This window comes from Hordeum vulgare, chromosome 7H (assembly GCF_904849725.1).
Source record: "Hordeum vulgare subsp. vulgare chromosome 7H, MorexV3_pseudomolecules_assembly, whole genome shotgun sequence".
NCBI lineage: Eukaryota > Viridiplantae > Streptophyta > Magnoliopsida > Poales > Poaceae > Hordeum > Hordeum vulgare.
In genome coordinates this window covers 9,137,995-9,161,689 of record NC_058524.1, presented here as the reverse complement: position 1 = coordinate 9,161,689, position 23,695 = coordinate 9,137,995, and the positions used below count along the sequence as shown (strand labels likewise).

The following is a 23,695-nucleotide window of genomic DNA, read 5'->3' as shown; positions in this document are numbered from 1 at the left end:
CCCGTCCATCAGCACCGGCGGGCGTCATCTCGGAGCATCATCAACCACTACATAGTAGGAGTAAGCCATAACGCATGCAGCATCTTGCATTTTTTTCTTATCAACAAGGGACTGCAATTCTCAGCAAGCAACCATTGAAAGAGAAAACAGCATGAGGGTGACACCAACGAAAGAAAACACACGCAGTGGAGGCCGTTGCTGTCACCGGGATGCAGCTTCCATGAGCCTAATCAGTAATCCCGTCCCGTCCCGTTCCGTTCCAGGGAGGAGCCATGGGCCGATGGGCATCACAAGAGCCACATGGATAGAGAGGAAGCAACAAGGTTTTGCCTCCCAGTGGCAAGAGGCAGGCAAGGCAAGGCAAGGCAATGCAGTTCCTTCCTGGAGATGCAGGCACGCAGCCAGGCAGGCAGGGCCAAGCTCTCTTGTGGCCTAGGGAGCAGGGCAGAGTGAAATTTTGTGAGGATGGAGCATACTACTAGCTGGCTAGGGTATCCAAGGTTAAAAAAAGGCCAATCGACTCACCCTAACCCTTGGCCAGCCTGGAACTGCTATGCTCCCCCAACCATGAGCTCCTCCAGCTATGTACACCAAGGCATTGCTTGCCTGTCGATTGTGCCTACTGTTAGCACAAAACGATGTGTTACCAGTCGACGCGTTACGTTCCAGCTATATACACTTGAAATATGCTTATAGGCGCCATGTTGTAACGGTCGTCATGGGTAAATATTAGTGTACATGCTATCATGTAATAAGTCAAATATATTGAGCTACTCTTTAACACATTTTCCTTCTTTTTACTTGTACGAAATGTAGAAACAACCAACATGCTTGACAACTCATGATTTTTTACTCTTGTTTCTTTCGCACACTTCACCTTGTTTGTTTGATAACTACAATGTCAAACTAGCCATATTCTTGTTCATTCCACATAGTTAACTATATGGCGCGACAAGTGTCATTAGTTGTGATTGCTTGATCAATGACCTATATGAAGCTGCACTTTAGCACTTGTTTTTCAATTCGTTTTCGTGCGAAATGAAGAGGTATCGGATATCCTTGACAACTCATACTTTTACGTTGTTTTCCTACATGCTATGTCTTGTTTGTTAGATAGCTACAGAGCCCAACCAACCCTAATTTTGTATCTGTCAGTATTCTACAAGAATCCAAAACACGTATATTCTTTGCAAGCCATCGTAATGATTTTAATTAGTACTGCTAATAGTGTTATGATATATTACTCGGAGCAGCTTGTTTTGCGGAATTTTTGAATTACGGAGAACATTTTAGGTTATGCATTCATATTTTTTATTTGGACACCACGAATATGCACGTAAGAAAACTGCTCACATTAGTCAAGCTAAAACGACCGCTGTCATATATTACGCTAAGGATCGAGTCATCCATGACTTTCTACTTACTAAATTGTACTCCCTCCCCTGTAAAAAAAATTTGTACGTATTAAGCTGCACTTTTACCACTATTTATTTAATCTTTTTTCATATGAAACAGAGATGCGTTGGATATCCTCGACAAGTCATCCTTTATGTTGTTTTTCGCACACTTCGTCTTATTGTTAGATAACTACAAAGCCCAACCAACCCTAATTTTGTACCCATCACCTATATTCTACAAGACGCCAATCTACGTACATCCATACCATGTCACTATCACCCAACCGTAGCACCACCAACATTACAATTCACTCTGCTTCACACCCACAACACAAACAAATCAAACAAGACCACACGGTAAATAGAGTAGATAAAAACAAAATCCATGGCTTGGTACAACTGTATCAAGGTACACCGATGTCACATGTTCATTGATACGCGCCGTGCCGCCGAACGTCGCCGTCGTCGGCCCGGCGGCGAGCCCCCTCGGCCAACCCATCTACTACTCCAAACAAACAGTGGTGCAGCCCTTGGGCATGGGTTGGGTTGGGTTGGGTTGGGGGCTTGTGGTTTGGTCCCCGTAGCAGAAACCCCACGCCCCCATAAAACCAGCCCCGCCATGGCCGGCTCCAATGGCAGCGCAGAAGACCACACCACTCCACTCCACTCTCTCTCTCTACACCCAAAGCCCCATTGCATTCCCGGGTTTCAAGTCCGCCACCTTTCCCCCCTCCCCCTCTCTCTCTACTTGTACTCTCTCACTCTCTCTCTCTCTAGCCTCTCTCTACACCCAACCCAAGAAGAAGAGATAGAGAGAGAGAGGGAGGCCGGCCTCAAAAGAACCACTCACCTTCCCGCAGCCGCTCTCTCTCTCTCTCTCATCACGCACATCACGCACGCTGGTAGCTGCAGCCGCTCGCTCTCATCCGGTAGCTAGCCGGCCGTTGGCGCCACTGCTGCGGGCGCTGCTGCTTAAAGGAGGAGGGTGGGAGCAATGTCGGAGCAGCCATTGCCGCAGCCGCGGAGCAGCATGAGGGAGGCGCTGCAGAAGGAGGACAAGGAGAAGGCGTCGTCCGCGGCGCCCCCGGCCAAGGAGAAGGCGGCCGTGGCCCCGCCGCACGTCGCCGCGCCCCCCATGGCCAAGAACGGCGGTGGCGGGGGGAAGGGCGGCAACGGGGGGCAGCCGCCGGCGCCGGAGGAGACGACGCGGGAGATCCAGGTGGTGCGCGAGGCGTACCGGCAGCCGGCGGCGCCCGCGTACGTCATGCCCGAGGAGCCCCCCGCCATGGTGGAGCTCGTCGGCTGGTACCTCTACGGCTTCTGCTCCTTCTTCATCACCCACCTGCTGCTGCCGGTGCTCTTCCCGGCCATCGTCACCCAGGTCGCCTTCCCCTCCTCCGACTTCAACCCCGAGGCCAAGTACACCGTCAAGGGCGCCTCCTGCTCCGTCCACGAGATGTCCATGTAAGAACAAGAAGAAGCTCCATCTCTCTCAAAGTTTTGATATTTTTTTTCGACTTCTTGGCCGTTTCTCGTGGTTTTTAGAGGGGTTTTGGGTGACACTTTTACAGTTTCTTGGGGCTTCCAGCTCCCCTCTTCTACACAGATTTGGAGATTTGTTTCCATCTCTCTGTATTTTCCCTTCCTCTTCCTATCCACTTATTCGGGCTAGATTTGTTCACAAGCAAGCAAGAAAAAGAATCCTTGGTGTTTTTTCTCGGAAGCAGTAATCTTTTCTTCCAGTTTTAGAACCATGCGCCAGTGATTTTTCTTGGAGCACTACTACTAGTACTATTTTCCTTGAGGGCTTGTTCTTATTATCTACCCAAGCAGTGTCTGCTCAAAATAAAAAAAAGGGTTCTTGTTTTTGTCTGCAAACCAGGAAGCATCCCTTGCCTTGCTCTCATTTCAATTTGTTTTGGCCGTTTCTCGTGCTGCATCCCGTGATCTCCTCTGTACTTCTGCCCACATATTATCTATTTTCCAACTCTGTTTTCATTTCATTATCGTTTTTCTGATACTGTGGGCAAGTACAGATACATGATTTTCCCTGTCTGTTGGGGGGAGCTTATTTTGTGGCGTATATGCGAAGGAAATACCTAGGAGATTCCATGGTTCCGTGCTTGCATCTCCATTATTATCAGCTGCAAGCAGATAAGAGATTCTTGGTGCAAAGCTCCAAAACATGGCCACTGTTATTTGGTCCTAGGCCAGACTAGATGTGGTGGATAGCTCAGTGAGGATTTAATTTCTTTTCTTTCCAGCTAAATATTGTTTTCCTCACTGAGGATTTATCACTCGGCCTACATATCTGCCTACACATATTAAAACCTACTACATCATTTTTGTCAGCTAGCACCTGCCCTGCCCTGCTGGGGGTCACATGATTTCTCTTGGGGGGATAAGGTCAAACAAGAGATTCCCAGCCAAGGGTGCCTCATCCTCCCTGTGGAAAATAAAACCCCATTTTGAATCAATCTTTTTTATAACGTTGGGATGATAGCAGTACTGCAAGCAGTAGAAAAATATGAATGGTACTGCAAGCAGGCAGGGGAGGCCATAAGTGTGAGATTTATGGCCACGCCTGTGTATCCCATTAAATACTGCCTCTGAAGCAAAACTTGCTTCCATGCTTCATCAGATATACTAGCAGTAGTACAGATGTCACTCCATACACCACTACTACCACTGTATTTCATTTCAAAGTTCAAAATGCTACTTAGAGCATCTTCAACAGTCCGTATGTTCAATCGTTGGTATAAGTGTCCACATCAACAACCAACAGCACATCATACAAGCTCTTCAATGGAGTATATGTTAATCATATGTAAAATAACTAAGCGGGTCCACTAAATATGGAAGAAATAACCATGCTTGCCTCGGAGCTTGTGCGTGAACCGTTGGTTCAAGTTCATACGATTTCATTCTCTCTCTTCTTTTATTATGCGCCATGTCATCAAAATCATCTATGTGGCAATTTTACCAACAATGATCATACAACCATTGGAGATGCCCTTAGTGGCAGTACATATTTTCATTTCAAAGTTCAAAATGCTAGGACTGAGTAGTACTACATGTTTTCATCTCTAATGAGTGATGTTTTTGCTAGGAGAAAAATGGCAGTAGCCATGTACTAGGACTCTAGTAGTGCATTTTTTTCTAGGGTGATGGATCTAAGTAGTGGCTGCATTGCTTTTGTCTCACTTTTGATAGGACCAAGGAAATGAGTGCTCGAAAGCATGCCCATGCTTTTGCCCCCCTTCTCCTGGGCCTGGTCTTCTCCCCACTTTATTATGCCCTTTTGAACAGGAAAAGGGAGTGATAAACCTTGTAATCATGCACAAGGGTTAATGCTTTTTTACCCACAAAAATTGTTAGCTGATGGCTGGCTAACTGCAGCTCCAGCCAATTGGTAGGTGGGTGTAGATGCTTGAATTGCATAGGGCCAACTAACTGCCCCTTGATGGGGGCAAACAAGATGTTGTTGATTCATAAATGTGTCAACATTGACACCCCAACTCACAATTTTCTTTTCTTCCCCTTGTGTAATGAGTTCATCTTGCATTGCATCTACCCATGGAAGAGTATGGTACTACTGTAAATTCCAGTTTTCACTAGGCAGAAATGTACATGTTGTATCTTCCCAGCATTGTTGTTCTTATTTACTTGCAAGTTTTTACTATGCAAAATTCAGTCATGCCATGTTTGCTTGTACTGCATGTTAGTGTCCTCAAAATGCTCACACCAAGTTTGTGGAATGTGGCCAGGTACCAGAGGCTGACCAGGTACACCATTGCCATATCTAGCTCCCACATGTCGCCACTGGGCTGGAGCGCCCTGTCGTGGGCGATCGGCATCCTCCTCGTGGCGCCGCTCCTCACCCAGGTTGCGCACCACCTTGACAGGGGCCAGTACCAGTCGCTCATCCTCATCGCGGCGACGTCGTTCGGCTCGTTCTTCTGCCTGCTCACTGGCTTCTTCAAGACGGTCTGGGTGTTCCTGTTCTACATCCTCTTCATCGCTGCGTCCATCATCATTGCCGAGGCTGTGCACACCCGCAACCTCGGGCTGATGATCCGTGGTCTTGCTGCTCACGACTCGGGCAAACACCTTGTCCTCCGCCGCCGCGCTGCTGCCAGCCAGCTCAGCCTCTACTGCACCGCCATCGGTGGCATCGGGGCAGCACTCATGGCTGCATTCATGTACCACATGCTGAGGCGCACTGACCAGCTCACCGGCCTCTGGGTCGTCTCCATCTTCAGTGGCCTCATCTGGTTCATCGGCATCTGCCATGGCCTCTTCACAAACAGGCCCAGCAGCTCATCACCCACCACCGCATTCGAGCCAAACTTCTTCAGCAAGCTCAGGTACAGCATGACCATTGGTCGCTACCCACAGGCCATTGGAAGCTTGGTGGCAGTGTTCCTGTCATCTTTCGCCACAATGTGCATCTTCACCAGCGGCACTCTGTATGCCATTGGCGGCGTCTGCATCAAGCCGGTCCTCGTGCTCGCGCTGTGGATCCTCTACTTCCTGTTCCCGTTGATCTCGCTGCCGCTGCTCCACCCAATCCAGATCATCATCCGCGCTGATGCCGTCCGCATGCAGCTGCTTGGGTTCATCATCGCCCTGTTCGTGTCCGGCGCCGGGTTCTACTTCAAGAGCCACAGGTGGAGGGCTGCCCACATCATCATCATCGCCCTTGTCCAGAGCACGGCCAACGGCATCCTCTACTCGTTCGGCCGCATTCTGCTGCTTGACGCCTCGCCGCCGGGCAAGGAGGGTGCATTTGCTATCTGGTACGCCTACGTCCGCTGCATGGGCGCCATGATCGGCTTCGCCGTTGCGTCTGCTGGCCCTGGACGTGCAGGAGGGTCCTTTGCTGCTGCGTTCCTGGGCAGCTTCCTCGGCATCATCGTGCTGATCTTCGGTAATGTCAGCAACATCGGGGCGCTGAAGGCAGCAGGCCATCTCAAGGGGATGGAGGACGAGAAGAGGATCGGCGAGAAGGGCGAGGGCATGAGCGCCGTCGCCGACTCCGGCGAGTCGAGGGGGAGGGTATGATTTACATGGGGTTGGTTGGAAAGAAAGATTGCTGCCATTGTTGTGGTGGGTTGTGCTTGTGAGAGGGTATGATTTGTTCTTCTTTTTCTCCTGTTTTTTCTTGTTCATGTTTCAGTGACACTGTTAATCCGGTGCTCTGCCCCCTTTGATGCATGATGATTATGATGATGTTGACATAGTGGTAGAGGGAGTGTGTGCTAGCTCTGTTAATGTGTTAAATTCTTTTGCTTGGAAGACAATTGTAACTGATGATGATATGGTTCTTTGTTCATCGCATCGCCCGAAAAATCTCTAGCAGTCATGCTTCGTGATTTATGTCGAAAATGTGATTGTGTAGAGTGAAAATAAAAAGACTTCTGGTGTAATCTGCCTGGTGCAGTGGTGCTTCTTCGTTCACTCTAGCCGTCTAGTGTACCAAGCCATCTATGTGCAACTTTGCTGTTTTATTCTGGAAATGTGCTTGCCATTCTGGATGATCGTTTTACCATTGGTTTTGAGTGAAAACATAAGAAACACAGGACCATGTCATTATCAGGGCACACCACTTTTTTTTTTGGTATGAGAACACATCATTATCAGGGCACACCCCAAATATTTTGGTATGAAAACACATCATTATCAGGGCACATCATGGCTTGGCTTTTAACTAGTGCCATTTTCTTGCATGATGCCTAGCTAATGACTGACATCTGTTCTTATCAAACGATGAGGGTTTGTAGTGCCCCCTTCCAAACTGTTGATTTTTTTTGAAAAGGATTCCAAACTGTTGATGCTAATGACCTTCTACTCTTCCCAAAGGGTGGATGCATCTGGGGTTGCATTTCAAGTTCTCAACAACATGTGGTATAATCTAATTTTTGATGATTGCATAGCACACATAATAAAAGATCTACTGTACTTGCACCCATATGTTTAACCCCCAAAACACAAAGATCACCACAAGGGCTGAGACAGATACTTCTAATACTACTTCCATGTACTTGAAGAAAGCTCTGCTCTTTTCCTGTTTGCCCTTTTGAACCTGACACACACTGCACCATTTGTACACCATACTACCTGCAAAAAAAGAACAGCATCATGACAAAATTAAGCGACTAGTATTACTTGATCTTTCACAGTTTGTTGGGTTGGGAGGATAAACTTTTCTTACAAAAGACTAAGTTGATCCTTTTTTTCTTGTGTCCTTGTCTTCACCTGCTCCATAAGAATCTCTCTGCCTCATCAAAAAGTCAATGGAGGGCTCACCCTAATCGACAAAGTAGGATAAAAAGGCTGCAAGATAAGAAATTGCAGCAAAAATTATGGTAAAATATATACCGAGTTGTCAAGAACAACATGGAAAATAAAGAGGGAATAAATGGTGATGGTAGGTCAAGAAGCAGACGTATATGGAGGTCCATGGAGCTGTCCATGTCCATCAGTCTCGACGTACACATCAAGCCGTATTAATTGTGAATAGCTTAAATGAATAATGACGTGCTTTAGTACTGTTATTTCTCTTCTTGTCGATTGTATTTGTCAACTCATACACAGTGATAGTGCCATTAGTGTTCAAGTTGTGTCAGTTATGTTAGGAGGTGACGTGTAACGCGGGCCCAAGAGCGAAAAGACAGGGAGAAAATTACACTAGAGGGAACACATACAAGTCAAATTACACTAAAGGGTTATGTGTGGTTATTTATCATTTTTTCTTCTCACATTTGAAATGTTGTGTCTTTAGTTGTATCTAGATGAGCTGACTCCTTCACACATACAACTTTGAGGTTGAAAAAGCATCTAGACCTGGTCATTATCATGTCATCATGTATATTTTTGTTTGATAAGCACACCTCTTTTGCCCAAGTCCACAGTCAAGAAGCTTATGCTATGGCCTGTTGCAAGTGAGAGTGGTTATCCATGCATTTCCTAATGATAAAATCGTTGAATCATCTAAGCGTGAAGGAGACAATTTTATGGGACGTGTTGGGGAAGACTAATTGCATATTGGGTGTCTAGAAGTGCGACTTTTCCCCTACCCAATAACTCAAATTCAATTATTATTCATTGTTGTTGTGATGGCTGATGATGCTGGTTGGACTTTGAACTCTATGATGTGTTTACAGAGACTAAACTACAAGCCCTATGGACAGCAGGACGTAAGCTCTACGTGCCAATGTTCATCTTTATTTTTATCAAGAATAAATAAACTGGCGTATTTTTCTATTTTCTCGTTGTCAATGTTTACATAGACTTGAGTGGACCGTTTACGTAAAAAGAGATAAGTATTTTTTTTTCTCTGCAGACTTATCCTCAGGCAAAGTCTTGTCTGTGTACTTAATTGTCTCGATGAAAAATAAGTTATCATGGTAGGATGTGGATCTCTCAAGACTGCATGCTTGAGGAGTGAAACAAATGCTGTTTTTTTTTTGTCAAAAAATATCGCAAAAGGTTACATACACATGTATTCATGTAGATGATTTTACGTTCTAATTCCATCATACATCATATCGAGACAATTTTACTTTCAAATTCCATCATACATCATATCCCACTCAAGATGATTTTCATGAGTGAATAAATCTGCTGTTTTTTTTTGTGTCAAAAAAATATCGCAAAAGGTTAAATACACATGTATTCATATCAAAATAGCATGTATTCTTATTCACTTTACGTCCAAACTCCCCTCGTTCGGTGATATATGTATGATGTATCCCACTCAAGATTAACCCACGCAGATTTTTTTTCACAATTCTACCTAGAAAACCCACCCTGGCCTGCAATGCATGTCGTATCCCTAGCTATGCATGTCACCATCAAATTGTAAACTCCATGATGTGTTTACAAAGACTAAACTACAAGCCCTATGTGCCATATGATGTAAGCTCTATGTGCCAATGTTCCTATTTATTTTGTCGGGAATATATAAACTGACATGACGGTTTTCCATTTTTTTGGGTGGCTAACCTTTACATAGAATTGTGTGGATAATTTATGTAAAAATAGATAAGTCTTTCCTTGGGATACTTAGGGCCTCTTTGATTTGCAGGATTCTAAAACGCGGGAATATGAAAAACATACGATTGGAATGTTATGCACATCTTAGTCCTACGGGGGTTTTGGGTTGTTTAATTGTATCATCGGAAAAACAAATGTTTTTTTTTCGATGAGGTTTCAATGGATCCTATAAATATATTGAAGTTGTACACAAAAATCCATATAGGAAAAATTCCTATAGGCCTTCTTTGGTTCATAGGATAGGAAAATCATAGGAGTAGAAAATTTGAAGGAAATGAGATGTTATTTGTTTAATATCATTGGATTTTTTCCATTGAGTCTAGACTAATATTTATTTTCCTTATGATATACGGAAGATGGTAAAAAATCCTCCACAGAAATATGATTCTATTCCCAAAACCAAAGGACTCTAAAGCAATTTTTCCTATAGAAATACTATCCTAAAATTTCTAAGGATCTCATACCCTTTGTAAAAGTCCTACACGCATACGTAGTTATCTCGTTAAAACAAGTTATCATGGTAGATTGACGAAATTCAAATCGGCCCTTAAGGGCGTATGCTTCAGGGGTGAAACCAATGCTACTGTTTATGTGAAAAGAAGAAGCTTTTTTCTAGACATGCACGTGTCCATTATGTGGCGGAATAAAATAAGTTTTCTGGTGTGTGTGACAAATTTACTGTCAATTTTTTTCCTTTTACGGCCCGCAAATTTAAATTATCCATTTAAGGCACCCTATATAAAAATTGAAATTCTTTCAATAGTACATCGCCCCTCCTTCATCGAAGCTAGACAAAACTTTATGTGGCTCGGCCTTTATGTAGACGACAAGCCTACATAAACAAAAATACAAATATGGTAGAGTCGACCGTTTTAGATGAAAATTCCAACGTAAAATGTAACACAAAATCTCGCTTGTTTTTGTTTGCTTTATATATGTATGATATATATCCGATTAAAAGAGTGAACCCAACACGTCCAGAAATCTACTTGCACATAGAAATAAAAAACCCACAGGGGTTGCTATAATACCCACCCTAGCCTGCAATGCAGGTCTTATCCCTAGCCAGCCAATAGCCATGCATGTCACCGTCGAGCCCTGCAAATTGCGAGGATCAACGTATGATCTTGTGTGACCTCACCTCAGAGCAAGAGGAATGACCCACCATTAGCGCGGTGTGAATGGAAAATGCTATTGATGTTGTCATGGCATATCCTAAGCAAGCTAGGCCGGCCTGGGTCCATTTCCCTCTCAATTTGTAGGCATAATTATATTCTTTAGCCTTGTTCGGTTACACCTCTTTTTAAAAGGATTGAACCGGATTGTGGTGGATTTTGAGTTGTAGGGAATTATATCCATTTCAATCCCGCTCAAACCCCTCCTAAATTTCTGTCAACCGAAAAAGGCCTTAGGGAGAAACCAAGGTGATTTCTAATTCCTCCGTTTCTATATATGAGTCTTTTTTAGAGGTTGAACTACGGATTATAGACGGAACAAAATGGATGAGCCAATAGTCTAAAATGCGTGTGTATACATCCGTATTTAGTTCATAATAAAATATCTAAAAAAGTTGGTCTGTATTTACGTGTGCATATTATTACCGTAGCGTTATTTTACTTTTTTGGGTTTTGTAAAATGTATGGTGGGCAGGGACATGTGTGCACCCTCGGCGCATATGCACGGTGCTGGGTTCCGTGGCGTGGCATGGCGCTCCATCACCCCATGTTTGTTCTCTCTTTGGTGAATGCTCCTCCGGTGGTGGTTCGTCTTCTCCTCCTTGAAAGTGAAATGGAATGCACGGCAATGGGAGGAGAAACCTCAAGCAAGTGCAGGCGAGCCATGATTGTTGGCATGTGCCGCCGCCCGCCTGCGTCCCGCACAAGCGGCAAGCTAGCGACAAGAGGGGTTGCATCCACTCCATGTCCCTTTACTTTCTCTCTTGATGATTTCTTTCTTACCGTTGCCAGCCAGCCAGCCGGCGGGCACGGTTAACGACGCATGACAGCACCGTCAAATTTGGCATTTGATTAGCCTCCCGTTCGTACGTATTAGTAGTTGTGTACTACCTTAATTAATCACTTATGTGCGTACATACATATGGTAAAAAAATGTAGTAGGTCGTGACAAGAAAAGAGATGGAGGTGGCAGTGGGAGGGAGCTGCAACTGGCCATGCATCATGGCCTCGTTCCTGCCTGCCGTTTCCTACTGCCTGACCACTTTCCAATCGATTGTTGACCCAGCTAGCCGTTACACACACTCTCCGGCCCAACGGTCATCTCTTGGGCGGAGGCGTCCGAGTTAACGACTGATTTTGCCACCCGTTTGAACCAACAGTACTCTGCTCTGCTCCACAACAAAACCTAGGAGCAGTAGCAGTTGAATCTCCAATATTATTATTACCAGTTAATCTACTACTCCTAGTCCTCATGGGTTTTGCATTGTAGAGATAGCTGCTGCTGCTGGGAGTAGTTAAGATTGGAGATATTTCTGGTGGTGGTGCGTAGAGCAAGGGAGTTGACCGGAGCACTTGGTTGTTGGTTTGCAATTAATTAGTCAAGTATATAAATGTTCCTAACCTAACCACACCTGCCTCAGTTCCCTTCTTTTTTTATCCATATAGATATTGTATATACGTACCAGCAAAGAATCATACGCACGCTTCCAACTGGCAAGATTCCTGCCTGCCTGCCTTCTCTCTCAACCTCGAGGTCCCGTACGTGCACGGGCACTCATACTTAAGTAGCACCACCACATACATATATATATATATATATATATATATATACAAATCTAATGGGACACACCTGTCTTCGTCAGGTTTTACCGTGTGATTAGCCGGGCTAAAATCGCACTCAGTGCCGCTGTGCACTGAGCTACTGCTAATGACAGAGTGATTATGCTCGTCACAGTTTTAAGGACAGTGGCAAGTGCAATCAAGGCTTGTCTGAATCGCCCAAAGAGTGATTGAGCTAATAACAGTGATGATGATGTACTCCAGATTCATCACATCAGGCTAATCGTAATCGTACTGCACAAAGGGCACACAAAGTGGCGCTCAACGCCAGGAAAGGAGGAGCAGGGGGAGAAAAAGAAGGAGAAAACAAGATCAAACAAAGCGAACGCGCGCCAACTCTTTTTGAACGGCCAACAAAGGAAAAGACGTCGTAGAAAAAGAAAACAAGTTGAGATTCGCACTCACCAGATCCTAAGCTGTCCCGGTCACTGATTAGCGTGGTCGTACGTAGGAGCACTAGCGGCAGCAAGTTTGTGTTACTCGACACATTTTCTCCTCTTTATTTTTCAAAACACGAAAGATGGAGAAAAAAGGGCAGAATACAATGCACCATCTTGGATGCCAATTTTGATCAAGTCTCCTGTGACTGTTCTCAATGATGTTAGTTTTGTGTGACATTATCCACACATTACTGAATTTATCATCATTGTTCAGAGACTGAATTTAAGTGGCCAAAACACGGTACGCACGAATAAACAAACGAAGGGTGTCTTCCGTCTCATCGAATTGATTACATAATCGACATGGCTAAGAGTTAATCGTGTACTTTCGTCGACACGATTAAATCAAGTGGCCCCAACCACAAGCAATGTCAGGTACTAGTATATACAAAGTGTTCAACAAGCCTAGCTTTCAAGATGCTGCGGCCACTAACTAAGCCTAGCTTTCAAGATGCTCTTTGAACCACTAACTAAGCCAAGGAGATGGCCTGCATTCGCTGTGAATGATCACTTGACGCATACGGCTGTGCGCCCGTGACAGCCGGCATTTGGGGGATAATGCAGACATATATGGACCCGACAGGACACCTGACCACAAAGCACAAGGCCCTAATTCTGAGTGCCCAACTTGGTGCAGATGCACTACTAGTGGAGTACATACTTAAGCAGCAGCATGAGTATGTCTCAAGAATTCAGTGACGCCACAGATTCAGGAAAGTAGCATGGCACTGGTATATATCGTACCTTAATTAGTTGCAGTTGTACATATAATTAGAAAAATAATAATAATGGTGAGAAGTGTATATCGGAATCATTACAAAAAAGATGGTCTGAAAAAAGATTGAGGTGGCAACTTCTACAGCCTCCATGTGCCTAAATGAACACAAGGATAGTATGGAAATATCGTATACTGAGATGTTCTTCATATTCATCTCCAGACTTATCATATACAGAGAAGTTCTTCATGTTCATCTCCAGACTGTGGCGCACAAAGTTTTCTCCTGCAGCATGATCACTTCTTGGAATGGAGTTAATGAACATGGTTGAAATAAATTTGTTGGCTTGTTGTACAACCTGTATGCTTTCAATGTGAATAGTACATGAAGAAAGTACACATGACATCTTCTTGTCTAGAACTGCAAGTGTCAACGCTGTCATCATGTACAGAGAGGAAGGAATGGCATCCACAGCAAAAATCCATTTATCTGATCCAAGATAGATTATGCAAGCATAGGCAGCAGCCATATCTTTTCTAGATAAGAAAGTTGACACAGGAAAATTAAAAATAGTTGAGGTGACAAGGCTGCGTAAAGTCAAATCTACTGGTGTGTTCCAAATTCTGATCCGTGTTCAACTGCTCATACATATCCTATCCTTTTCATGTGTGGGGATTGGAACACAAATTCTATGGCCCTTTGCAGGTTTTCTCAACCGTTCAGTTGTGTAGTTCGTCTTGTTGCCGTCTAGGAAGGATTGTTTTCTCACCAGATGTGACCTCCCAAAAAGTGTTTTGAGATTAGGATAAGTAGCTCTTTTGTTTACTTTACATTTACATAAAGGCAAAGAAGTCGAGTGGATGTCATATGCCGGTAGCTAAAACTTTTTATCTACCACCACAAGAGAAATTAAGAAGTGAAACTCACAGTGGCCGAATGACGATAAGAAGATATATACTTCCTTCGTTCCTAAATATAAGTCTTTTAAGAGATTTCATTAAGGGACTACATACGAAGCAAAATGAGTGAATCTATACTTTAAAGTATGTCTATATACATCCGTATGTAGTCCCCTAGTAAAAACTATAAAAAGACTTATATTTAAGAACGGAGGGAGTACATATTATCGAAATACACAAGTAAATCACCCACCTTTCGCACACAGATCAAAATTTCAGGATACTAGTTGGTGCAAGAAACAGGAAGAAATTGTTGTTTGCCAATCCTTTTTCATCAAGGCGTTTGTGAAACTTGTCCAATCTATGACGACATGGGTGCCGCACCTGCCGGCCACATTGATTCATTGGCACCCAAAGCCAAGAAGATTCAAAGCCTAAAGTCTAACATGAGTTCCATATAGACGCCGTGCCCGCCATGCCTGTGGTGTGGATGTGTGTCTTTTTCTCTTCCTTGATGCCATCAAGATGTTGAGGCCTTGTGGGAATTCAAATGATGGGGCATGCTAGACAGAGAAAGCAAAAGGTTTGAAAGCACGAAAAGATGATGGTGATGAGCTAGACCAGTCTTTATTCCTGTCACTGTTAAACAGCAACATGGTGTACATATATGTGCTCTGTTTTCCATATTGGCAACTAGCATATTTTCTTTGGACGTAAAGGATAAAGGGGTCATCAAAGCGATCGCATCCACATGGAAAAAAGAGATGCGCTGGTAGATTCTTGTTTTTTTACTTTGAGAAATTTTGGGATGTTTTCTAGTAATACCTTTGGAAATCTGTCAAAACAAACATTTTCTTTAAAGATAAAAGATCCGTATGGTTGTTCAACGATTGATCTCAAACGGCGGATTAGGATTGAAATAATTCTAGAAAATCTTAAGATAAGGATAAACAACACAGGTTTCTAATATGAAAAGATGAAGAATGGCTGTAGGTTATAGCTTACTGAATGAACAATGAGCAAAGATGCTAGCTAGTAGACAGTATGAATTTGCATTTTGGGCCCAGCCCAAGGCCAGACGAACACCTTAGGTGCCTAGTATTATGAAAGAAAGTTGCAGGCCTAGCCCATCTTATCAAGTGGCCCAAGTACAAAAAATCTCTACATTTTCTAGTAGATGAGAAATAAAATGTAACAAGGCCCCTTGTAATCACCACACAAGAAAAACTAGAGTTGAAGATCAGTAACTTTGGAACAGAAGCCAAGAACATTCAGTCAACTACTCGTCGTGCAACTGCAACATGGTAGAATTCTCCCACGGTCATCCTGCAACTGCAACATGATAGAATTCTCCCACGGAAGTTGTATCAGAAGCTAATCACAGAAACATGCGCAATTACCCCAAAGATCATCACTGACCAGAGCGAGGAAACGTGCTGGGAAGGACCCAGGTTGACTCCAATCTACGGTACTGGCTTTCAGCGTTCTCGAGCTGCAAACATGTTAAATGGTTGTTACGTTTTTGCCATAGTCGGACTGCAGCCCAAGGTTGTTTAGACTTATAACTTGGGAAGTAGTCCCTCCGTCTCAAAATAAATGTCGTAAATTTAATACTAAGTTAATACAAATTTAATGTTAAATCAACGATATTTATTTTGAGACGAAAGGAGTACATGTGGTTGCTTCTCCCTCCCCATCTCATGCATGACAATGCCTCCCATCACATGTCCGTGCTGACAAAGATGGCCCAGTTATCCAACCTGTCGAGGAAGAAGGATGTGCGTCTCTCTCTGGCGGCTGCGCCTTCATGCGCGTCGCCCTTTCTTCCAGCTCTCGGATGGGCAGCCCGGCCTGTACAGAAGTATGGTACATGTTAGTTTTTTTTAACCTCGATATATTTCTTTCTTCCGGCTGTAGCGCCGGCCTAGCCCAGGCCAGGGATGATGATGGGGGCCAGGTATGGGATGATGGGCTTAGGGAATCTTTAGCACATCGGCTAAAATCCCAAACCGTAAAACCAGTTTCCGATACCCGGAAGGTTGGGGATCAACTAGGAGAGAATTCCTTATTTAACACTGTGTTTAAATTTAGTGCTTTATTTGACATTGATAAATAATTTCTTCTCTAGCTAATAATGAGTCTAAATTTTATGACTTTTTATAACATTTCTGTTCATTTTAAACCTAAATGATAGCTGAAAAGACTATTTTGTTCCTCATGTGATATGTTTGCGTACACGAACGTGTGTTGCTGCTTGTGCGCGCGTATGTGTGCTATTGATGCTCTATGTGTGCGTGTGTGTTGTTACATGTTTGTGCGTGTACGTGTGTGCGTGCGCGCGTGCTGTTAGATGCGTGTGCTCCTGCATGTGATGTAGCATGCATGCATGTGTGTGCTGCATGCGTGCATGTGTGATGCGTGTGTGTGTGTTATGTGTGTGTGTGCGCTACATGTGCGTGCTACGTGTGTTGCGTGCGTGTATGTTGCTGCTACATGTGTCTGCTACGTGCGTGTGCGGGTGCGTGTCTGTTGTTGTGTGTGCATGTGCTACTACTATCATATGCGTGCGCTGCTGCAGTGTATTGATGTTGTTCGTGTGTCACTGCCCTGCAATGGTGTTGTCTGGATGTCATTGTCTGTTGATGGCCTTTTCAGATCTCATTTAGGCTTAAAATAAACAAAAATATTATAAATGACATAAAATTTAGATTCGTTGTTATATAAGAAAGAAAAAGAAACATATCAAATAAGGAAACGGAAGTTAAGATAGTGTGAAATAAGGAATTGTTTCATCAATTAGTTCATAAGCATTCCTTTGGAATCTCTCAATGATCACTTCAGTGCGACGTCAGTTGGTGTATTCTCAGTTGCAGTCATTTGTCACGCACTGAGCGCTTTTGTTTTCATGCATTTTTTGCTTTTTAGGTGATTGTTTTCGTTTTTCCGGTGTGCCGGTTTATAATTTTTTATTTCAAACATTTTTTAAGAGCAAGAACATTTTTCGAAACTTAAAAATAATTTTCGAACATGAATTTAGTTTAAAAACTAAATAGAATTTTGATATTTCGAACAGTTTCTTAAAATACCAAATATTTTTTGAAAGTATCGAACATTTTAAAAAAAATTACAATTTTTTTAAAAGTTATGAGTGTTTTTTTAAAAGGCAAGTATTTGAAATTTATATTTTTCTTAGAAGCAACTTTTCGAATTTCAAGAACAATTTTCGAACATAAACTTATGATTAAAAAGATAAAATAACCTTGCAAAAAAATAAACTAAAAGAAACAGAAAATAATAATAAAAGAAACAGCAACATAAAAACGAAAATAGAAAAAGGAGTAAAAATAAAAAGATGTTGAGAGATCCTCATAAAAGGTTCCAAAACCGGTTGCTAAGTAATCTGGGCCGGCCCAAGTAACGTCTGGGGTGTGTGCGGAGCCTTGACTCCTTGCCGCAGCATGCGGCGAATAGCATTTTCCTTGGTTGGGGATCAATTAGTTGACGAGCGTTTTTTTTAAGCCTCGCAACCATCATTTCCATGCGTATTTACTTGACACATTCTCAATGGACATCACATATTTCGTTCTGAGTGTTATTTTTTTTGGATTTTATTTATTTAAACTTTTCACTCGCATATTTTGTTTTTAGTGGTTTTTCTTCTTTTATCCGTGTTTCAGTTTTTCATTGGTCTTTCTTAGCTTTTGATCGTTTTTTTTATTTTAGATTTGTTTTTTGAAGATCTTTTTCCTTTTTTGAAAAGCACGGTTTTGCTTTCGTGAGAGTGTCTTTTGGAAAAAAAACACATGTTTTCTGTTATTTTTTTCACGCGAGGTATATTTTTTTTGCTTTCATAAGAGGCACGGATGTACTCCTTGGAAACGTAAAAAACGCGTTTTTTATTTTTGTTTTTTTATGAAAGGTACAATTTTGATTCCGCGAGAGACTTGGCGCACTTGCACCTCGGTCCTGGAATACATGCAAGTCTACCTTCCAGAGGCCACGAAACCTTCCGTGGAAAAGTGGAGGCCACCAAGAGACGACATGGTGAAGATCAATCTGGACGGGTCATTTGTACCCGACGAGGATCGCGGGGTGGGGTGTAGCGGCCTGCACCCACAATGAAAGCCTAATCGCTGCTCGTGTCAGAAGACATTGCTATGTCACATGCTGTCGCCCTAGCTGCTAACGCTGAGTTTGAAACAGACTCGCCGCTTCTGGAGGAGGCTATGGATCTCTGGAAGGTCGATTCGTCGTCGTATGCGGCCATCATCGAGGACACAAAATTTCAATTGAAATTATGGTTTCCTAAATATGTAATAGTAGTTTGTTGCCGTAGCACAAAATTCTGTTGCACATGAGCTAGCGAGTGTTGACCGACTGTATCCTGCGAACCATTATTTTGAGTCTGAGTCGGATGTTCCAGCCCTCAACTGTATCCTGTGAACCATTATGTGGAGTTTGAGTCGGATGTTCCAGAAGCTAAGAAATACCAGTGAGAAACCAAAAAGCAAAAATCTAAAAAAAAACATCTAAATAACCAAAAATGTGTGCGAGAAAATAAGAACTAAAAACAAATTCAAAAAAAAGACACAGAACGTGATACATGACAACGTCTAATAACACTTTAAATGACTGCATCTGAAAGTGACCCTTGAAAAGATTCCGAAGAAGCAGTCCTGAGTTAGTTACTCTAGTTATATGGTTAACGTACAAGGGCACACCCCGCTCTCCGTTTTGGGCTAGCCCATTTCCCTTTTTTTCCTTTTTCTAAACTACTGGACTAAAGTGTCTGATTATATACATGTTTTGCCCCATTTGTTCTTCATTTCTCTTTTTTCTTTTTCTTCCTTCCATTTTTTATTTTTATTTTTTGTTCCTTTTTCTATTTTGACAAAAATAGTTCATCGAATTTATGATCTTTTTTTGAATTCAATGAAAAATGTTCACCAGATTTTTACGAATGTTTTCCCAAATTCGATGAACTCTTTTTCTAATTTGATGAGATTTTCTCAAAGCCAATGAATATTTTTTACAAATTCGATGTGCATATTTCATAATTGGTGATTTTTTTCAAATTCAGTGAACTATTTTTGAAGTTCAATGAACTTTATTACAAATTCGATCACATTTTTTAAAGTTTATGATTTTTTTTGAAATTCGGTGAACCTTTTTTAAAGTTAATTTTTTTATTGAAATCTGGTGAATTTTTTAATTGGTTTAATATTTTTTGAACTTTGTAAAAAATTAAATTGGTGAATTTAAAAAAATTTTAATATTGCTTATTACTTACTTTAATTTAAAAAAAAATCAATGGTTAGGCATGCAATTGGTCAGCTATAAACCAATCAAGACTGCAGTAGGGCGAGTGCGGGGGCAGAGCGCTCGCCTTACATGGGCCAGGCAGGACGAAGCCTCAGTGTGCGCCTGGTGCTGCAAGTGGCACTTAATGCGCCGCTTAGGAGGTTCCCGCGCTTCAGGCGCTAGGGAAGCTCCTGCGACAACCCTGGTGAACCGTCCCATGTAGAGCGAGATCCATTGCATTTTATTTTCTCTGGGTTCATTCGATCACGTTTGAAATAGTGAACAAAAAAACGTAAATTCAGAAAATTTAATTGATTGAAAAAAAGTTTATGATTTCGAAAAGTTGTTCATCGATTTAGAAAAGGTTCATAGAAACTAAAAAACAACTCACCAAATTTGAAAAAATATATTCATCGAAAATAGAAAACATTCACCAATTTTCAAAGTATATATGCAATTTGAAAATGTTCGTCGTATTTTAAAAAGTTCAAAGATTTGAAAAAATGAAAAATCTGAAAATGCAAAAGTAAAAAAGGGTAAAGGAAATTACTGAATAAAAGAAGGAAAATATTTAAGGTTATCTGATCCCACTGGGTGTCGGGTTGGTTACACCAGCCTACCTCGATGAGGGAGTTCCCTGGTTTGATTTACAAACAACATACATTTTTGGATTTAAACACACAAAAAAATGTAGCGTCATGGTAACCTTGAAACTGATTTTACGGTTTGCAAATTCTCGAGCCGGAATAGATACCCAAAGCCGTGATGGATAATTCGAGAAACTATTTCCCGTGAGAATTTGTTCGAGATCATGTGGCAGTTCATCACAAGCACAATTCACACAAACTGAGACGAGTTCATAAAACAGAGGTCATACTAACATACTGTAAGGAACACATACTAATGGAAACCTAACCTTAACCCTAGTCCGTAGTTGTGCTCGCCGCCATGCTCATTCGTCGTGGCCAAGGTAATGCTTGACAACTTTGGAAAAACAAGTTAGAAATATTCACTCAACTACTTGTCGTGCAACTGCAACATTGGTAAAATTCTCCCACGAAAGTTGTATCAAAAGCTAGTCAACATTGGTAGAATTCTGGTGACCAGACGCATGCATGATTGCCCCACAGATCATTACTTACAAGAGCGAGGAAACGTGCTGGGAAGGACCCAAGTTGACTCCAATATGCGGTACCGGCTTCTAGTGTTCCCCAACTGCAAACGTGTTGAATGGTCGTTATGCTTTTGCCATATCTGACTTTATATAAGAAGATTTCAACAGATGATGTAAAATTTTGTGCCCTAAAATGATTTTAGGGTAGGAGAGAGAATGTTTTTGGGCACCGTGGCTGCTGTTGCTTTTCAAGATGCCAAAAAACCGGGGGCCTTTTTCTCTGATTAATAATTCTATACATGCAGTTCTTAAATACTCCCTCCGTTCCTAAATATAAGTCTTTATAGACATTTCACTAGAGGGCTACATACGGAGCAAAATGAATGAATCTATACTCTAAATTATGTCTATATACATTCGTATGTAGTCCTTTTAATGAAACCTCTTAAAAGACTTATATTTAGGAACGGAGGGAGTACACGCCAGGGATTTACAATAAGGGATTGGTTGGTGGGTATCTTCCGCTCCCACCCTGAGATGGGTGTGCATTTTTTGTCACATGTTTTATTTATATATGGCCATCAGCGAGAGGAGTGTTTGTAGAAAAAAATGCAAATGCACAATATCATTGTCGGCTTTGATCTTCCGGCTATCTCCTTGACACCTGACGAGGAGATGACAGTAGTATAGTTTCTACCACGGCCATGATACTAGGGATGGAACCAAGAGTTAACATGTTAGGCGACCACTATCCATATAGGAATATGTAAGTACATTATAAAGATATAGCTTAAATTGAAGTGAAGATGGGTCTAATGAAATTTTATTTCTGTTCTATTTACTGAATCCCCAAAAGTTGGCATCTAAGAATCATCTTGACACAATCACCCATGAGAGAAACGACACGGATGCATTGCATATATCACTAGCTCATTTGATCTAAAAATATAACGCTGGCTCAAAAATAAGGCAGCAAAACCAAACAAGCGTAAAACACACAAGTTAAAATCTAGTGTTTTTCTATAATGAAAAGAATGTGGTATTCACTGTAAGCCATTGCATATATTGGTCTAAAGATATAACGAGCCAGGAGCTCCCAGTAGGCCGCGATGAGGAGCGGGTTATCTGCAGGCTGAAAAAGGGATGCGGCCATGGCAACTAACGGGCCCAAGTGTCGTGGGCCGGCAAAAACGAGAAAAAAAAGAAAAAGCGCCGTTGCCGGGGATCGAACCCGGGTCACCCGCGTGACAGGCGGGAATACTTACCACTATACTACAACGACTTGCTTGCTTAGATTCTTACAAAAACAAGAAAACTATTGATTAGTCCCTCTTTTTTTCTTTAATCTATGTGATGGGGTCCTTTACCATAAGTTCTCTTGTTATGTGGATTCAATAGAAATGATGTTCTAGGCATGCTTGATAGTTACGAAACAAATGCCATAGACGATAGCTATTGCTATTATGAAGATGTTTTGAATTATTGTTTCATCTGCTATTAAATGTTTGATGATCCTTCATTATTTTTATACAGAATTGCTAAAGCTTAAATCATACACGTTTACTAAAACCTAAAGCTCCTAAATAACGATTTTTTTAAAGCACTCATGATTTGAAAGGTACATATATTTTTAAGCAAGAGCATTTTTTTTTGCTAAGATGCAAAGTCACTAAAAAATGCAAATGTTTTCGGTGCGAACATGATTTCAAAAGGGTCTCTGGGAACATGGTAAATTGGAGCGGATGCACAGGACTCGGCTCGTATGTGAAAGGAGCTTTCAAGTTACACAAAGCATATCCTGAAGTTACATGCAAGTTTAAAGCATATCCTCAAGTTACATGCAAGGAGCTCGTGTGCGAACATGCAAGTTACACAAAGCATCTCCTCAAGTTCGTATGTGAAAGGAGCTTTCAATGATATAATTTTCACATTATACATTTCATATACTATTAATATTATCAATAGTCAAAGACAATCTCAAAAAATGCATTAGGCCCTATATATATGGATGGAGGGAGTAGATATAATTTAGAGTGTGATTCGTTCATTTTACTTCGTATGTAATCCGTAGTGAAATATCTAAAAAGACTTATACTCTCTCCGTTCGGAAATATTTGTCGGAGGGATGTATGTATTTAGGCGTATTTTAGCTCTAGATACATCCATTTATATTCATTTCCGAGATAAATAATTTCGAACGGACGGAGTATAGTTGAAAAACATTGAACCGGTTGGGTCCGTGGCAAGCGTCTTGCTTCGCATAATAACGCACCCGTATGCGAGTGCAACAAAATACCATTTTTTTTTTTGCATTACCGCAACAAAATTCCTGTAGCACGTGTCTACAAAATGTATATTCTTGTAGCAGGACGGCAAAGATCTTGGCAGGGCTGTAGAGCGAACAGGGCACTTTTGCAGGGTGCAGAAGGTAAATTGGAGCGGATGCAGTGGATCGATCGTTGTGGAACCGTTTAAAGCGTGCAAGCACAGGACTCGGCTCTTAGCAGGCCGAAAAGAAATGGGTCCAGCGGAACTAACAGGCCAAATCCGTCATGGGCCGGAAAAAACGAAAGGAAAAAAAAGGCGCCGTTGCCGGGGATCGAACCCGGGTCACCCGCGTGACAGGCGGGAATACTTACCACTATACTACAACGACTTGCTTGCTTAAATTCTTACAAAGCATTCTCCATTGCTGTGGTTCAGTTTACCTACTTACAGGCGCTGTCTACCCACAAAACGTTCTCCGTTGCTGTGGATATGGTTTCGTGCGTGCTCCACATCATTGTCGTTGCAAATCGTCTCTCTTGGGCCCAATGAGTGAAAGGGAAAGAAGAGAAGCAATGATTCTAGGGAAATTCAATTTGGCTACCGGAAGCATTTGCTCCTACTCATGAAAAATAATTTTTGAAATGTCAAAAAGATTTCAACAAAGATTGTTTGCATTTATAGTCACATTCCAATGCTACCTACAAATT

The 23,695-nt window shown here is 42.1% G+C and overlaps 1 protein-coding gene and 2 non-coding genes across 3 annotated transcripts; 1 reads left to right on the top strand and 2 right to left on the bottom strand.

Annotated features, from left to right (window-relative positions):
* Nucleotides 1–2,025: 2,025 nt before the first annotated feature.
* Nucleotides 2,026–6,826, top strand: LOC123410806. Its single transcript, XM_045103747.1, has 2 exons — nucleotides 2,026–2,861; nucleotides 5,165–6,826. Exons 1-2 carry the CDS (start codon nucleotides 2,392–2,394, stop codon nucleotides 6,459–6,461), a joined length of 1,767 nt encoding a protein of 588 aa, XP_044959682.1. The 5' UTR covers nucleotides 2,026–2,391; the 3' UTR covers nucleotides 6,462–6,826.
* A 15,104-nt stretch (nucleotides 6,827–21,930) lies between these two features.
* TRNAD-GUC lies at nucleotides 21,931–22,002 on the bottom strand. The gene has a single exon. It is a non-coding gene; the product is annotated as a tRNA-Asp (tRNA).
* A 1,302-nt stretch (nucleotides 22,003–23,304) lies between these two features.
* TRNAD-GUC lies at nucleotides 23,305–23,376 on the bottom strand. The gene has a single exon. It is a non-coding gene; the product is annotated as a tRNA-Asp (tRNA).
* Nucleotides 23,377–23,695: the final 319 nt, after the last annotated feature.